Source organism: Podarcis cretensis, assembly GCF_951804945.1.
Source record: "Podarcis cretensis genome assembly, chromosome: 5".
In the NCBI taxonomy this organism is placed as follows: Eukaryota; Metazoa; Chordata; class Lepidosauria; order Squamata; family Lacertidae; genus Podarcis; species Podarcis cretensis.
In genome coordinates, this window is record NC_137174.1 from 69,047,725 (window position 1) to 69,064,429 (window position 16,705).

A 16,705-nucleotide genomic window follows, 5' to 3' on the forward strand; every position below is an offset into this window, starting at 1 on the left:
TGATCTATGCATGCTCATCCTTCCCCCTCTATCCGCATACGTTAAACCTTTGCATATCATCTGGCTATTTCAGTAAATAAACTGGTAGTGTCTTGACGGTGAAGAATAAGACCTTGACCTCCTTGCAGTTGAAGAACACGCCATTTCAGTAAAATCACATTGTCCCTGTCACTCAAGGCTTCAAATGAATTTATTTACGTTTATATAAGAATATTTCATTTTCCCTGGATCTCATTAGGAGCAGACTTTTTAAAATTGCTGCAGAAGGGAAAGGTGGAGCTGAGAAATTCATTTTCACAAATTTCACTCAACATATCCAAATGTTCATGTTCAATTAGGGATATCACATAAAAACCATGTTCTCTGCTTTCTGTTTAAGCAGTGGACACCAATTGCACCGCAGACAGAGCTGTTCAAAAGCCCCCAAAGGCGAAATAGTAAGGCTACAGAAACTCTGCAGCCCTTGAGCCATGGCAAAGGGCACATCCCAGGGAAATGGCAAGCCTTTTTCATAAGAGAGCTGTGCAACATTGAACTTGTCTGATCTAGCTCAAGGAAGATGATCTCTGACCTGCTTCAGGTGAAGCATAGACAGAATACCTTAGGCAAGAGCACTGCCATCATGTCACATGACTATAGGTGGGGCCTGGGACAGAACTGGATCAGTACAGGCTGGCTGTGTCTGGAGGGACTTGTTGTTTGGGGGACCAAAAGTTTGGAAAGGCTAGTCTAGGGAATATAAAGCAGTACTTCAGCTAATTATTATTTTTGGGTTCTGGACTTGGTGTGCATTGCTTCAGTTCTGAAGCACACAATTAACATTTCTCTTCTCCTTACCCCCACTCCCCAATTTTATGCTTTGCAATTGTTTTTACATTCCCGATTTGCTAGAGCAAAACAACGAACAGAAAGTATTTGCCCTCCCTTTAAAAAGGAAATACTCTGAGCATGTGCAGGTTTTGCATTTTAAACTCACTTCGATCATAGTAGCATCATGACTCTAGAAATAAAATGGAGTTTTCTCCTGCTGTCTTGATGCAAAACTATTTACTTGAAAATAAGCACTGTTTCGTTGTTGAAAAGTTTGACATTTTTTCAAAGCAAAAACAGTAAAGTGTACATTGTAGCTGTGTATGTTTCCAGCTGGCTTCTGCTGACTATAAAACACTTTTAAAAATAAAAGGAGAGGTAGGATGTTGTGGTGACCAGCATCAGCCCCAGTGAGCCTTACCATGTCCCTCAATCCACTTGCTAATGACAAACCCGCTTGCTACTGCTTTTATCATTTGCTGCTCTCTGAGTGGGATCCCTGAGCTTTGGGGTCCTAGATCCCAGCCCCCCCCCCCAGTTATAGGCAAAGCTACAAATCTCAAATTTTATTAAGGAATTCTGCTTAAGCTATACACCCAAGCTTTATTAGCCAGTTTAGAAATTGCTCAGCAGCTTTGCTCCAAGTCTCAAGCACCTTTCTTGTACGTTGTTAGTTCAGGGACTGCTTGGTACTCTGAACATTCTTCACCAGCTTTTGCACGCTTCCTTTTTCAATTGAAAGTAGGAGTGAATTTTTGAGTGGGCAACAGTCAACTTTGGCTCATCCATCAGAAACTAAAACAATTTCCACATGAATCTCAGAGTACAGTCCCAGTAAATCTTTTAAGAATGAACTAAGGAACTGGTCATAACTGAAGCAAGATTTGCAATTTAAACTTCATTTACACTTAAATAATCTGAGCACGTTGTTCTCTTTCCTCCTCAATACAGAAAGTTTCTCATTTGCGTCTTCAATCAAACCTTGAAGTGAATGAACATTTGATCTAAAATGAGTTTTATTCCATCGACTGCATTCTTATGTGTGCAAGGCTAAATCAGACTGACTAGATATGCATATTATCAATGTGCACTGTCTGGAAAACCTTACAAATGAAATATCCAGATGTGCAGATTAGTAGAAGAGCTTAACTGGGATGGTTGCTTTAAAGAATCATCTGCAGCATCTGAACACCTCTGTGATAATTAAGCAATATGTTTGCACAAAACCCATTGTGCAAACCTGAAATACATGCATTTTTTATAGTTTTAATAGACCAATATTTTGAAGGGATCAAAGTCTCTCATCTGAAACTGTTTGCAAATTCCATATTTAGTCAGATATTTGAAAATAAAACTCTCTGGTTGAGAAGGTCAGTGTGCTACATGCAGCACAGCGTGTGCTGCTGTTGATGGCTTAAATCTTCTGGGTCACCAGACGTCTGGCTGAACAAACTCTGGATTAGCCTGTTAAAGCTATGAACCTGAAGAATTCTTTCATAGACAGCTTTGTAACTTGCTTTTATTTATGCAGTTATAGATATTATTGGGGAAAAGTTTAAACTGTTTTTGGAAGCTGAAGCCCTTTGTGACAGAGTCTGGATTTGGAATAATTTAATTGTAAATCTAGTTATTCTGGTAGCTGCAGACTAATCCTCAGAAGACTTTTGCTCATGCTCCAAAGAAACAATATAAACCGATAATTATTGTCCAGAGACTGCAAGTCCTAAGACTTCAGCCCTGGATGGCTGAACGCCAGATGGATTTTCAGGTTTCAAGTTATATTAATAGCTTGCATATTTTCTCTTTAACAGCAATATGCTTTGTTTTCTTGGTTCTCTGCTGGGGAAATTGTGAACAACAACCATTCCAATTATAGAACTGGAAGAGTGATTGGAGATCATATTGTCACACACGCCTTGCTCAGTCTGGGCTGTACCAGGCTACGCCAGCCCTGTTCCACTTTCTATCAGCTTTCACTATTAGGAGAAATGCCCTAACAGCCAAAATCTGTCATTTTTGTATGTGACAGGCCTTTAGATATTTGAAGGCAAGCTATCATGTGAGGTCTTCCCTTCATTTTCTCTTCTTCATGATAAACATAAGCAACTATTTCAACTGTTCTTGTACAAATTGATTTCCAGACTTGTTACCTACTTTTCCCTCTCCTCTGTGCACACACTGGTACAGGGGGCAAGGATACCTGCATGATTCAAAGGGAGGTAGAATTCTGTATCAGGGACATCTGGAAATGAGTGGAACTGTTCAGAGGGGTTAGGACTGCATAGGGGAGGAATAGAGGGCAGGGTGGGGATGGATAGGAGGTGCAGCATTGTGTAGAGGAGGTGAGACAGTGTTGAATGATCAGGGCTTTATAGAGGAAGGGAGACTGTATACAGGATGGAATGGATAGAGGGGCTGGGGTGTCATGGCAAATGAGGTTATACTGGTAGCACAGTGTCTTGTTGGACTGGATTTTGGAGGTATGCTTTTTTATGTGTGGTTCCATTTTTTATTTTTTATTTTTTGCCTATTCAAACCCCCATACCATCCTGGTCCCTTTCCTCTGGGCACATTCCAGGTTTTCAATGGCTTCCTTGAAATGTGGTATTCAGAAGTGGACATAGTACTCCAGATGTGGCCTGATCACCAAAGAATATGGTCCAAATGTTATTTCTCTTGATTGGAGACATTAATCCATATTAACCCAAATATGTGTTTCAGTGCTTTTCTTTGGCTCACTGAACAGTGAACAGTAATAATAATAATAAAAACTGGATAATGGACCGTCAGATAATATGTTTTTGATACTTCTGCCATAAATTTATACATGTTTTAGGAGTAGGGCAGGTTCCACCAGTCTGGCCTTCTCTGTGCTGATTCCTAGCTATGCTGGTGCAACATGGGCAGAGTTGAGCAAAGTAATAGTATCTACAGAACTCTATATACATATACATTGCCTTTTGGTAAGGCTCTGCGTATAAAGTTATCCAAGGCTTTCCCAAAGTCAAGTTATCCCAAAGTCAATTATGTAAATTTCACTCTTTTAAAAAACAACAACAGCAAGCAATTATTTAAACTCCATAGCAGTGTGAGTGATGGGATGCAACCACACTTCTGACACTGGAATTGCTGTTGCTTACCAAGATGGGGCAGGGCACCAGTGATGTTCCCTCACACCATCCTCAACCATGTAAGCCAAAATGATGCTGGTGTTGAGAGGGCGGCTCTGTGGCTCCATCCCATCATATGTGTTGCTTCAGCAGCAAATATATTGACATTTCCTGTTTGTTTTCCTGTGTGGTATATTTGACTGGAAATGCAAACCAGCCACCAACAGAAATGGACCTGATGGGGCATGGCAGTGGTAATAAATAACATTTCCTGCAAGTATATTAAAGAAGAAGAGTTTGGATTTGATATCCTGCTTTATCACTAGCCTAAGGAGTCTCAAAGTAGCTAACAATCTCCCTTTCCCTTCCCTTCCTCCCCCACAACAAACACTCTGTGAGGTGAGTGAGGCTGAGAGACTTCAAAGAAGTGTGACTAGCCCAAGGTCACCCAGCAGCATGTGAAGGAGCAGGGAATCGAACCCGGTTCACCAGATTATGAATCCACTGCTCTTAACCACTACACCACACTGGCTTCAACCAGTGATTCAACTGCACTTTTTAATGTTCTGATTTTGAGAAAAAATCAGCTGAGGGAAGTTGTGACATTCATTAAAGCAAGGAGTGATAATAGAACTTCTATTGGAGCCCAAAGGGAAAGTGTTAATTATAGAAACATAGACACTCATTCTAAGTCAAGCCGTTGGTCCATGTAGATCTGTAATTTCTGATACTTGGTTTCTTGCTCATTCTACTTTTCTGTTTGCAAAATTTATAAAATACGAATAATTTTATTCTTGTGGAAATCATTTGATAGTGTTGGTCACAATACAGTGTGAATTAATGTTGTTATTCTTTCTAGACTGGAATAAGCGTATTGAGTACAAGCCTGGTTCTGGGAGTATACCGTTATTTCCAAGCATTCACCTGGAGACTTGTGATGGACCTGTTTCTTCTATTCACACCACCATTGAATTGCAGACTAACTACATTGGAAAGGGCTGTGATCGTGAGACATACTCTGAAAAATCCTTGCAAAAATTATGCGGTATACCTTTAGCATTTTCATGAATTTACTTGGCATTACTATTTTGAACATTTTGATATTTACCCAGGGGTTGCTTTCCAGGTCATTGAGCACTCTGCCCTCTTATGTCTCCTTTTCCTGCCACTTCCGGGTCACTGTGATGTGTGCATGTGTGGTTGTGCAACAATTGGACAAGCGCAAATCAGTTGTTGCCTGTGTTACAGACTCCCTGATACGTATACTTATGGGCTCAAAAGTGCAAGCTTGGCATTATCTCTAAGTTGAAGCAGGCAGAGTCAGAAGAACTCCTGCTTTCTCTATCTCCACTTCTGCTTTAATATGCAGTAAGATCTTCATCTCCAAATGTCATTTGAGGCTAAGGGATTCCTCTGCAAATAGCCCAAGGAGAAGTAACAGGCTGCTAGCTGTTACGCTATGCAACCTCTATGCAAGCAGGAAATGCAGAATTGTGACCCTTGTTTCTCTCTCCCACTTCATTAATTTAGCAGCTCATATATTTATATCAATGAACTTGGGGAAGGGCAGTAATAAACCTCTGAACCCCTCTTTTTACAAAATCTGAAAAATTAAATAAGTTATTCTAGCCTGATGATCCTGCTTAATTTGCATTTTGCCAAATGTGCAAGCATTAATAAAAGTGAAAGCAACTTCTCAGAGTAATATTTAGGACAAATCAACATTAAACACACACACACACACACACAGAGAGAGAGAGAGAGAGAGAGAGAGAGAGAGAGAGAGAGTTGGTGATGTGCACAGTCTTGCTTATTGCAACTGAAGAAATAATATTCATTTTGGAAAAAAAAATTGTTTTCACTGGGTAGAACTCTAGGCAATTTTGCAATGTTTATTATAGATTATGCCATCTGGGTAAGATGAGCTTGAAGCTTTCCAGTAGGTAACATCTGTGTATTAGGGAGCACAAGCTGGTATATTACGCACAGTTAGCGCTTATAAAATAAATGCTGTCTTTGTACACGCTTAAAAATGTATGTAGTCTTATTTGTTGATGCTGTTAATTGAAATGACATGCAAATGAGGGAATTAAGTTCATTAAAAATATACCCAACCTTTAAATATAAACCTAGGGTGGAAAACCTTCCAGAAAATTCAGTGGAGTGCATGTTTTGCATGTAGATGCTCCTAGATCCAATCTCTGGTGTCTCCAGGTCGGGCTGGGAAAAATTGCTGCCTGGAAAGCCACTGCCAGTCAACCCTGACATTACAAAGCTAAATTGCCTGACCTGGCATACGGCAGCTTCCTAATATTTCAGAACAGTGATACAGTTCTACAGCTCCTTCAATTAATTCTTTAGATATGAATTTTGAATGCTAACATCCCACACTTGGGACCCTGGCAACAAAGCTGAGAAGGGGGTCTTGCCATCTGGGCAAACCAGGATCTCCATACACACTGCCTGGGCTTGTGCCCTGGAGAGGTCACTTTGGTGCTGCAAATGCGGTAGTTTGATTTCACCCCTGGAGGCGCACTCCATTGTCTCCCGACAGATGGATGCCAACAGCCAATCTGAATATCATTATAAACCATAGATAACAACTTCTTCTCCTCCTCCTCTCCCTTTACCATAAGGTCCTGGTCAGGTCACAACAATTTAAAATTAAACATTTAAAACAAATTACAATCAGAATAATAGAATGGGTTCTAAACTATTGTTTAAATGTAAACATGGCATATGTCAATGCACAATGCCGAAATTGCAGGTGCTTCACTCCCCTTCTGCTGCTGCCACACTGCTGGGGAACAAGTCATAGTCTGGCTTAGCATTATGTCCAAACCCCAAAATAAGTCACAGGTGGTAAGCAAAGAGCAAACCTTGGTTTTAGCACTCATTGACTTTTTATGAGGGGATGAGAATGCAAAATGATGCAGAAATGTGGCAGACTGAATTTAAGATTGGAGTAAAGTGAGAAACTGATGGAAGTTAGTCTCTGAAGATGCAAAGGGCATCAATTCCTGCCCAGAGATTAAGGAATTTGAAAACCTATATTTCCCCATGTAACTGAAGCATCATTGCCACCTGTAATCCCCTTCCCTGAAGCAAGGGTCTTTTGTTTACATTTTTGGGGGAAGCGAGAAGGGGCTAGCAGGGAAGAATACAAATTCCATTTCAAGCTGGACCCAGTAGGAAAAGTTTGCATTTGAATTATTTAGTTAAAATCTGACACCATTAAAATAAAAAACATTAACACCTGCACAGTATTCAGCTGGTACCTTGACTATTCTATGTTTGCACATAAGATATATCTGCGAGTTCCACAGTTGGCTTGCTTTTGAAATATGTGAAAATAAACCGTTAGTCAGATAATGTTGCATGGCGGCAAACAATTAACCCTGAGGAATACTGCTTTTCCATTATAAACACAACTACACAAACCAATTGCTACTGGTTAAATGTTCTGTGCTTGCCACTGCAAGTCTTCAAACACTAGAAATAATTATTTTGAAGAAATACTGGGCAACCAGTAAACATTTTGTGGTTTATTTGCTTTTTCATTCAATGAAGGTATGGTTAATGAGAAGTGAGGAAAGAACTCTAAAGAATAGCAGCACATCTGCCCAGGCCCATCACAGCTCATAGGACTGTAAGCATCCTTTTCCACAACAGTAATCTTAGCCCTGGATATATTTGCTTCAGGGCTCCATACATAGCACAGTGTGAATATGCTTGTATTCCATGAGTACCTTTGTTCACCTCCACACATTGGTACTTCCAGCTGAGCTCTGTCTCAATTATTCCCAACCACACTAGTGGGTGATTGTTAATATGATGTATCCACACTGTGTGGTGTTGTCTTCTGCCCTCAGTGAGAGAAAGGTTCTGAAGGGCTTCATGCACGGTCACCATTCTCTAAACTGGCAAAAGAGTGATGGCCTGCATATTAAGAGGATGAACACCTTGATGACATGGGCAGAAGTCCTCTTTACGCATTTGTCCCTAGTATATGTGAACTTACCATATGAAGCTGCATTGTAAGGAGTCTAACTATTGGTCCATGTAGCTCACTGTGGCTCCCCAGATGTTGTTGGACTTCAACTCCCATCAGCCCCATCCAGCATGGCAAATGGTCAGGAATTATGGGAGCAGTGGCCCAGCAACATCTGAAGGGCCATAGGTTCCCCATCTCTGCTCAATAGTCTAGTAGCATGGAAACATTTATGTTTGTTTCATGTTTGGGTGTTTTTTCAGCACTTGAAAACAAAGGCAGTATTAGCAATAAATGAGAGGAATTAAGTGTGTCAGAGTGTCTCCTACAGTGAATACAGCTGAACAGCTTTCTCATTAGTGTCTCATCAGACTGTTCATTATATATCATCTGCAGGGGCGTCATCAGGTGCCATTGACTTGTTACCAACTCCCAGTGCAGCAACTAACTGGACAGCTGGTCTTCTGATAGACAGCAATGACATGATTTTTAAATTTGAAGGGAAACAAGGAGCCAAAATCCCTGATGGAATAGTACCAAAGAATCTAACAGATCAGTTTACCATCACCATGTGGATGAAACATGGCCCAAGTCCAGGATTAAGAGCAGAGAAAGAAACTATTCTGTGCAATTCAGATAAGACAGGTGAGTCAGCTTTATTTAAAACTGCATTTTCTTCACCCTTCTCCATTGCTTGACATGCTGAATAGAAGTGCGTATTGAAAAATGTTTTATATTCAGTCATGAAAGTTGGCCTCAGGGTACTTCTGATATTGAAAAAGTGGACTTTAGAATAAGACAGGTAAAGTGAAAACACACTTTGATTTCAGTAAATAATACAACCAAGCTAAATAATAAAAACCGTTAAAGTTTTTATCCTATTAATATATCTTTCTTTTAGAAATGAATCGTCACCACTATGCACTATATGTGCACAATTGTCGCCTTGTGTTCCTGTTGCGGAAAGATTTTGACCAAGCTGATACCTTTCGACCTGCAGAATTCCACTGGAAGCTCGACCAGGTACTTAGTTTATTTTTTATTACAGTAGTTCCTAAATTTCATCCAGTCACTGTAGTGGATAGAGTGAAGAACCACTAATAGACACAAAAACTAAACTATTATTTGAGTACAGAAAATTTCTGTTGCACGTACAATCTTGCCACTGTTATCCACGCCAAGTAGAGAGAGTTATTGCTGACATCCAAGCTAGATTACAGCAACATATTTTATGTGGGATTGGCCTTGAAGAACATCTGGAAATAACAACTAGTAACAATCCTTCATACAGCAAAGTGATAGATTTTCTGACTTCTGCTCTTGTTGCTGCCGATATTGATGGACACAAAGCAATGAAAAAGGAAGGAAGGGGATATGGCAGAGAAGGCTTTGGACCAGGCATATAGAATAGACATACAAAAAGGAACCGAATCAATATTGGGGCTAACTGACGTGGGACAGGATCTAGATCCACAGCTTTCTTACACCTTCCCCATCTCTCTCTCCTTATGGCCAATTGGTTAGAACACTGTTTGAAAGAGAGAAAGCTGGACTTTTTGAGAAAGGCCTGTGTGTGTGTGTGTGTGTGTGTGTGTGTGTGTGTCTGTGAGACACACACACGGGCAGGGGGGAGGGTTAATCAGGTCCTAATAGGCTCTTCTGTCGCTATGGGCAGCCCCACAGTTGGCTGATAGATTTTCAGACTGATTGCCTCCTGACTGCCACTGAATTTCATAGGACAGATTAACACTGAGGAAAGCGACATTAAGTGACAGTGCTAAATTGTACTTGTGGATATTAATAAACAAAGTAGCTTTATCCTAAAACAATATAGCAAAACAAATTACACACTAAAGCAAATTTTATGTGTGAAAGAGAACAATCCAAGGGCCCAGGCAGTTCTTCCATCATACATTTGCTCCCCCTGCCCATAAAGAAGGAGGTCTGCTATATCATCATCATCATTTTTTATTTGTATGCTGCCTTTCCACAGTTAAAAACAATGCTCAAGGCGGCTTATAACATGACAAGATTTACATAATTACAAAAGTCATAAACAATAAATAAACCACATAAAAAAACACACAACCAAATGGAAAACAATTTCCACATAAATCTGCATAAACACACACTATGGTTCATGGGAAGCCATTCCAGGGTCCACAGAATTGCATTCTTAACAGCACTAAACTTTACAGCTAGTACAAATTTTCTCCATTTTATATTTTTATTCCTAATTATTCTAGAAAATATGTGCATATGTATTAACACAGCAGTTTACTGGAAAATTTATACAAACAGGCCTACTATGTTAGCACAAAGTGGGAATGAGGAGAGTAGCTTTATCAGATATGGAAGAGCTTTCATCTCTAAATTAAATTTTATTCAGTTTTTATGCCAATAGGAATTTTAATTGTTTGGTGCTTTTGAAGCTCAGACAATTTAACTTGATGTCTTTCTCCCTGAGTTGATGTGCAGCTTATGACACAAACCACATTTATAAGATACACAGAAGATTAGAAAGCTCCTTGTTTATACCCTATACAACAAGTAAGAAAGAAATTGGTAGATGAATCATGGTAATCCTGCAATAGAGAGAAAATCATTTCAGACATAAATCAGACACACCAGCATCCAAAGACTTCACAGCACCTTATCTTTTAGATCCATAATACGTTTTCTAACCTAGATTATGTACTGTTCTTTATTAGTCTTCAAATCCCCTTTTCATCCATTTCTGCGGAATTGTCTTGTTTACCGCAGTATTGCAGAAACACAAACGGTTATTATAGTGATGCTGACAATTTTAGTTGATGCTTATTGTTACATTTATATTTTAAAAGGATGTGGTGTCTTAAATTGTTGTAAATGGTAACTGGGATAGATGCATGCTAAAAATGTAATAAGGCAAATAAAAGATAGATGCGTGATTTACTCAAATATTAGTGACGCTGGGTGTTTTGCCATTTTAAAACAAAAAAGAAAGCTGGATTTAAACAAGATTATGTCCTCTTCATTGATCTATGAAGCTAATTCATCTAGGCATGTTTAAATTATAACATGACAGAAGACAGACATGCTGCAGTTATGGTTCATGATAATCAGTGCTTTCAGGTACTTTCACTGTCAATGTGATAAAAAGGTTTCATTATTTAAAGCTCTAATTAAACCATCCATATTTCCAGGAATGCAACAGTGAGCACAGTGGCATCTGCATATTGTTATTCTCTCAGCATAATCCTCGCAAGACTGTAGCATCTATGTGTGCTGCTAAGTGGTCCCCTTTCTTTTGTTTTGCTTATCCTTAGACATCAAAGGAAGGTATCTGTTTCGGCCCTGACACTTGTCAGCAATGAGGGAGTTTGGGAATAATGGACCACAGGTGTATATTTCTCAAACTTTATTGACCGATATTGTCCTCTTGTACGTATAGATTGTCTGGAAGAGATACTATTCTTAAATGAATAATACTGTTTAACCAGGCTGGCTGTAAGACAGTAAACAGAGGCTGCTTTTGTACTGAAATCAGTCATTATTTGTTTTAATCTTCACAAAGTGGAGAAGGAGAGAGAACTCCGTTGTTTCTTGAGACCTTCGGAAGCCAACAACAACAACAACTCTTCCATTGTGTATGCTGTAGACCAGCCTGTTGTACCATATTCCACTTGTCTTATTTATATATTTATATATTCCACATGTGCGAAGCATGCAGAACGCTTTTGTGCGCACACACACACAACAAAACCCAGAAGTATACATTTCCGGGTTTGCCAAAAAGACTCAACATGAGCCTAACGCAACACAAGGTATGACTGTATTCCCATATTCAGGTGAGCCCATTTTTTCCTCAAAACCCCTGAGCACCAATAGTAATCAGACCACTAAAACTTTTATGAAATGTCATTATGTTGCCTTTTAACCCAATACATTTGTACAAATTGGAATAATGGTAATAACCAAACATCCAATCTTAATTTCTTTGTTGTAATTTTATATCCTTAGTACACTCCATTTATTTAGGAAAGTAACATGAAAATGACTTTTTAAAAAGAAAAGAAAAGGTTTGAGATAAGTAATTAAGCTGATTTCACATTACAATAAAATCACGCTGACAATTTTGCCGTTCTCTTAATTTAACTTAAACGATGGCAGGAATATCAAATTCAGGTTAGCAATGCTGGTATGTGATAGCTGGGTTTTCAGTTGCTATATACATGATGCTTGAAGGGTTGGTGGAGTCTTATCCTATTTGATGCCATTATAGCTTCACTTTGATAACTGACTGCCCTAGAGAATTGCCTTTTGGCTGATAAATTCTCAGCTGCAGTTTTTGGTATGACAGATGTAGCGTGAATGTACTTTCCCACCCTGAGTGCATTCTGTCTTCACACCCTTCAGATACTTTTAGTCATCCTTGAGAAGCATGCAGGAGGGGCCCCATAATGTGTTAGTCCATTCTAGATGTGCTCTCTCTGTAATGTCAGAAGGAGGTTTCTGGCTTTTCTGCAAATGGATAAATAGTGTAAAACAACTTATGGAATATCAACGTTCAAAACATACTGGCATCATAATGAGATTTCTCTGTGTGATCACTTTTGAAACACAAGCCACTTGTTTTAATGTAGTTTGATGGGAGATCTGTAGACAGTGCACATCTTTTAATGGAAAATCAAAAGTAGGGATAGGTTGTCTTTTTTTGCTCTGTTTTGTAACAGTTTGATAGAATACCTTTGGAAATATTCCACTCTGCTGGCTTCTGCTAATCAGATGAGGATTTCTTTTAAAGTCCATTTTACACACACACACACACACACACACACACACACGTATGTATGTATTTACATGTTCCAACATGTGATTTCCGTTATGTGTCTCTTTCCTTCAGCATTTGTTATAATTCTTTTAAGCGGATAGCAGAATGATCCCGTGCCAATGATGTGGTGAATGAGCATTTATTTTACAGAAAGCTGTAATTAACAAAATTTGCTGTCGAAAATGGCAATTTCACACACACAGGGGGAAGTATGTGTCCAGAGTGTGATTCTGTGCAGCCATCCATTGTGGGTGTTGTTGTTTTTTTGGCTGCAGAGTATACTGCACCTGAACCAGGAGCCTGAGCTCAGTAGAACGTATCATATACAGTCCCTGAAAATTGAATGTACATAATTTTGGAGTAGAAATAGGAATGTTTTCTTGGCAGCCACATTTCAGAAGCACATATGAAAGTTGTATCCATGTGGTACTGTTCTTCTGATAGCATGAATTCATGTTCTGCCAAAGAAGAGGGTTTATTATTATTATTATTATTATTAGTAGTAGTAGTAGTAGTAGTATTTGTATTATTATTTGGACAATGCAAATGGCACACTGATTATTTTCCTTGATAGATAGATTTCATTTTTAGGCAGAGTGAGAAAACCAACCAAGGAACAAAGAGCAAAGGAAAAGCAAAAGGCAGAGAGCCCCCTCATTAAAGCAATGGACAGACTCCTGCAATGGCCAGTATGTAGCATCTTCTGTGTTCTTGGTCTATGCTGAGGTTCATGAGAGTTTCCAAGAGATTCCTTTCACAGGTGACTGACCTTGAAGCCCTGCCAGGAGCTTCTTGTGACTAAGTGATAGATAAGAAATTAGCCACCTTATCAGCAGGTGTCAGAACACAAGGTAAGAAATGTGTCCGGCTAATAATTAAAGGATCCCAGACACCCAAAATAAGGTGCAGACACAAAAAGAGCCATTGTGGTGCACCACCAACTCCTTGCAGTACCAAGGTCCTCCACATTTCCATTACAATTCATCCTAAATGAATAAACCAATGAAGGGCAGACTAAATAGTTCTACTACTAATGTTGGTTCAAGGTCAGTTTGGAGGTACGTGTGTGTGTGTGTGTGTGTGTGTGTGTGTGTGTTTGTGTGTGTTTCTGTTTCAGTGCTTTTCAACAAAATAGGCAGCAGTGTATAACAGACTAACCAAACCAAATACTATATGACTTCTATGTATGGCAAATTTTCACACAATTGTTATATATGAAAAATGAAAAAACAACAACACATTGTAAACAAATATGGCAATATAGAATGTGCTGGTCCATGTAGCTGGCAGGGACATACAACCAGCATTGCATTCGATTCAATGCAAGCATGTCCTGTGGAAAAGAAAGCAGCATTTTATGGGCTTTTTCTGTAGTATCGTACTTTATTCTTTAATTGGAAATGGGGGGTGCATTTTGAATGTTCTGTAAACTATGCTTATGGAGCTAGTCATGTCTTGTTAAGAAAGACTGGAATTCTGATCCATAAATTTGCACTAGCATATGTTTTTGCTACTCCAGTGTACCATCTCTGTAGCATAATGATGATTTTATGGCTTCTTTGTGGCCACATATAATCAGGAAGATTCTGTCGTAAGCAGCTGTTTATTGGCAGAGCAATGTTGGTATCTTCATTCAACTTTCAGTCAGAAATACCGTCACTTGTATGTATACTTGCTTTTCTAAGTCGGAACTGCTAATTACGTGATCTGAACCTTGGAACTACAGTCAAATGCAGATACTTTTCAGGGGCACTAAAGAAGTATATACTAAAAAATAATGACCCTTCTTTTTTCAAATAGACAGTTAAGGTCATGATCCCTGTTGAAAGCAACAGACGTTTTAGAGAGTAATGGACAGAATGGCCACCCACTTAAGGATAAGCACTTGGATTTAAGCTGTACTGGCCCCCTGAAACAAATGGGATGCTGTTTAAAACTTAGGTGTTTCTGCATACACTGTTTGCATATTTGGTTGCAAATGTCTTCAGAATGTTGGGCTACACATGGGAGCATAGAATTGGCACTTAATTTGTGGCTATCTTCCATATCCAAGAAGTCACTGCAAACATCATTGACAACCTATAGATGCTTATACCACAAATGAAAGGAATTAGATTTCTAAGTCCCAAGTTCAAGACTTTAAATATGGAAATCATTCTGATTGTCTGATTGGATGCATATACAAACTGCTTCAGATGCTTAGGTCTATGCCAAATCAACTATGCCAAATCAACTAGATTTAGTCTATGCCAAATCAACTAGATTTCCAGGAAACAACTTCATGGTATTGAACAGGCTTTCCTATGTACAAACATCTTTGTAAAGTGGTTATTTCCTACAGAATACCATCTGTTGGCAAAGACTATACTTTAACTATCACACAGGCTTAACAGGTACATAATTACCTTGTCTGTGGCTCCTGGTATATAATCACTCTGTCTCTCTCTGTGGTGTTAAGAGATATAATTAAATAGCCAGAAGGTACCATTTAAGTAAAGTGTCCGTGCATAATACTGGGGATGTATAACTTCCAAATTGATTCCTTATTATAAACAGATAAAGTGAAGATCCACACTCATAAGCACACTGCCAAAGATTGTGTTCTGACTGTAGAATCGGATAAGGAATAGCCAAATATTTGTATGTGCCTAAATATATCATCATGACATAAGCTGAAGTGCCATTTATAAAAGCAGCTCCTTCATGGATGCTAATAAATTGCCTTCATGTAGTTTTAAAGAAGAGACTTTCCATTTATGGTTTACACTGGAAGAGAATATTTATCCTTCCTGTGTTTAATAATTGGCTAGCCTTCACTCTTTCCCAGCTTCATTGCTTTCCTTCCCTCCTTTTCTTTTTAAAAAAATTTCTCTATAGTTCCTGGGGAGGAAACTTAACGCTAAATGAATAAATGGGGGCAGCAGAGTTTAAATAAAAATAGTGGAAGATCTAAGAATACTGGGAAACAAAAGAGGCAGGCAACAGAATAGCCATGCTTCACTCATTCAGTTTCTGGATAACATAGGAAGCATTCCCTACACAAACTTACGACATTCTGCACTTGTCATAGTTACAGTGGAAAACAGTGCACAGAGAGTGTAAGTACCATTTCATATGCTACTATTCTGACTTGGAGGCCACATCAAGCTGACTGTCACATCTTTGGCCACCTCTAAAATCTCATTTACATTTACTCCAATCGGCATGATTACTTCTGCAATGAAGGGCAGGAAGGACCATTGAAGGACGTGGTATGCTGAATATACAGTAGTACCTCGGGTTAAGAACTTAATTCGTTCCGGAGGTCCATTCTTAACTTGAAACTGTTCTTAACCTGAAGCACCACTTTAGCTAATGGGGCCTCCTGCTGCCGCTGTGCCACCAGAGCATGATTTCTGTTCTCATCCTGAAGCAAAGTTCTTAACCCAAGGTACTATTTCTGGATTATAGAATCATAGAATCATAGAACTGTAGAGTTGGAAGGGACCCTGAGGATCATCTAGTCCAACCCCCTGCAATGCAGGAATATGCAGCTGGTCCATACAGGGATCGAACCTGCAACCTTGGTGTTATCAGCACCATGGTCTAACCAACTGAGCTATAGCGGAGTCTGTAACCTGACGCGTATCTAACCCGAGGTACCACTGTAATTATGTTAAAGTAATCATGCAGGTCTATGTGCTAGGAATGGATGGATCACTATAGCTTTGGTCTACATGACTTTTGCTTGTGTTCACTCATAAGTCTATATGTTATTCATAAGTTCGTCTGTCTGTCTGTCTGTCTGTCTGTCTGTCTGTCTGTCTATCTCTCTCTCTCTCCCTCTCTGTGTGTGTAAATATGCATTGAAGTACACGCGGGTGGCGCTGTGGGTTAAACTACAGAGTCTAGGACTTGCCTATCAGAATGTTGGCGGTTCAAATCCCCATGATGGGGTGAGCTCCCATTGTTTGGTCCCTGCTCCTGTCAACCTAGCAGTTC

At 39.3% G+C, this 16,705-nt stretch overlaps 1 protein-coding gene across 2 annotated transcripts in view; it reads left to right on the plus strand.

Moving 5' to 3' along the window:
• Positions 1-16,705, plus strand: part of CLSTN2 (calsyntenin 2) — a 368,030-nt gene that overhangs the window by 279,130 nt on the left and 72,195 nt on the right. For both annotated transcript variants that reach the window (XR_013838896.1, XM_079975860.1), the window contains exons 6-8: positions 4,780-4,965; positions 8,308-8,556; positions 8,813-8,934. Coding sequence is in view for 1 of the 2 variants with exons in the window: in XM_079975860.1 (XP_079831986.1) it covers positions 4,780-4,965; positions 8,308-8,556; positions 8,813-8,934 (557 nt within the window). In the remaining variant the exon portion in view is untranslated. The remainder of the gene's footprint in view (positions 1-4,779; positions 4,966-8,307; positions 8,557-8,812; positions 8,935-16,705) is intronic.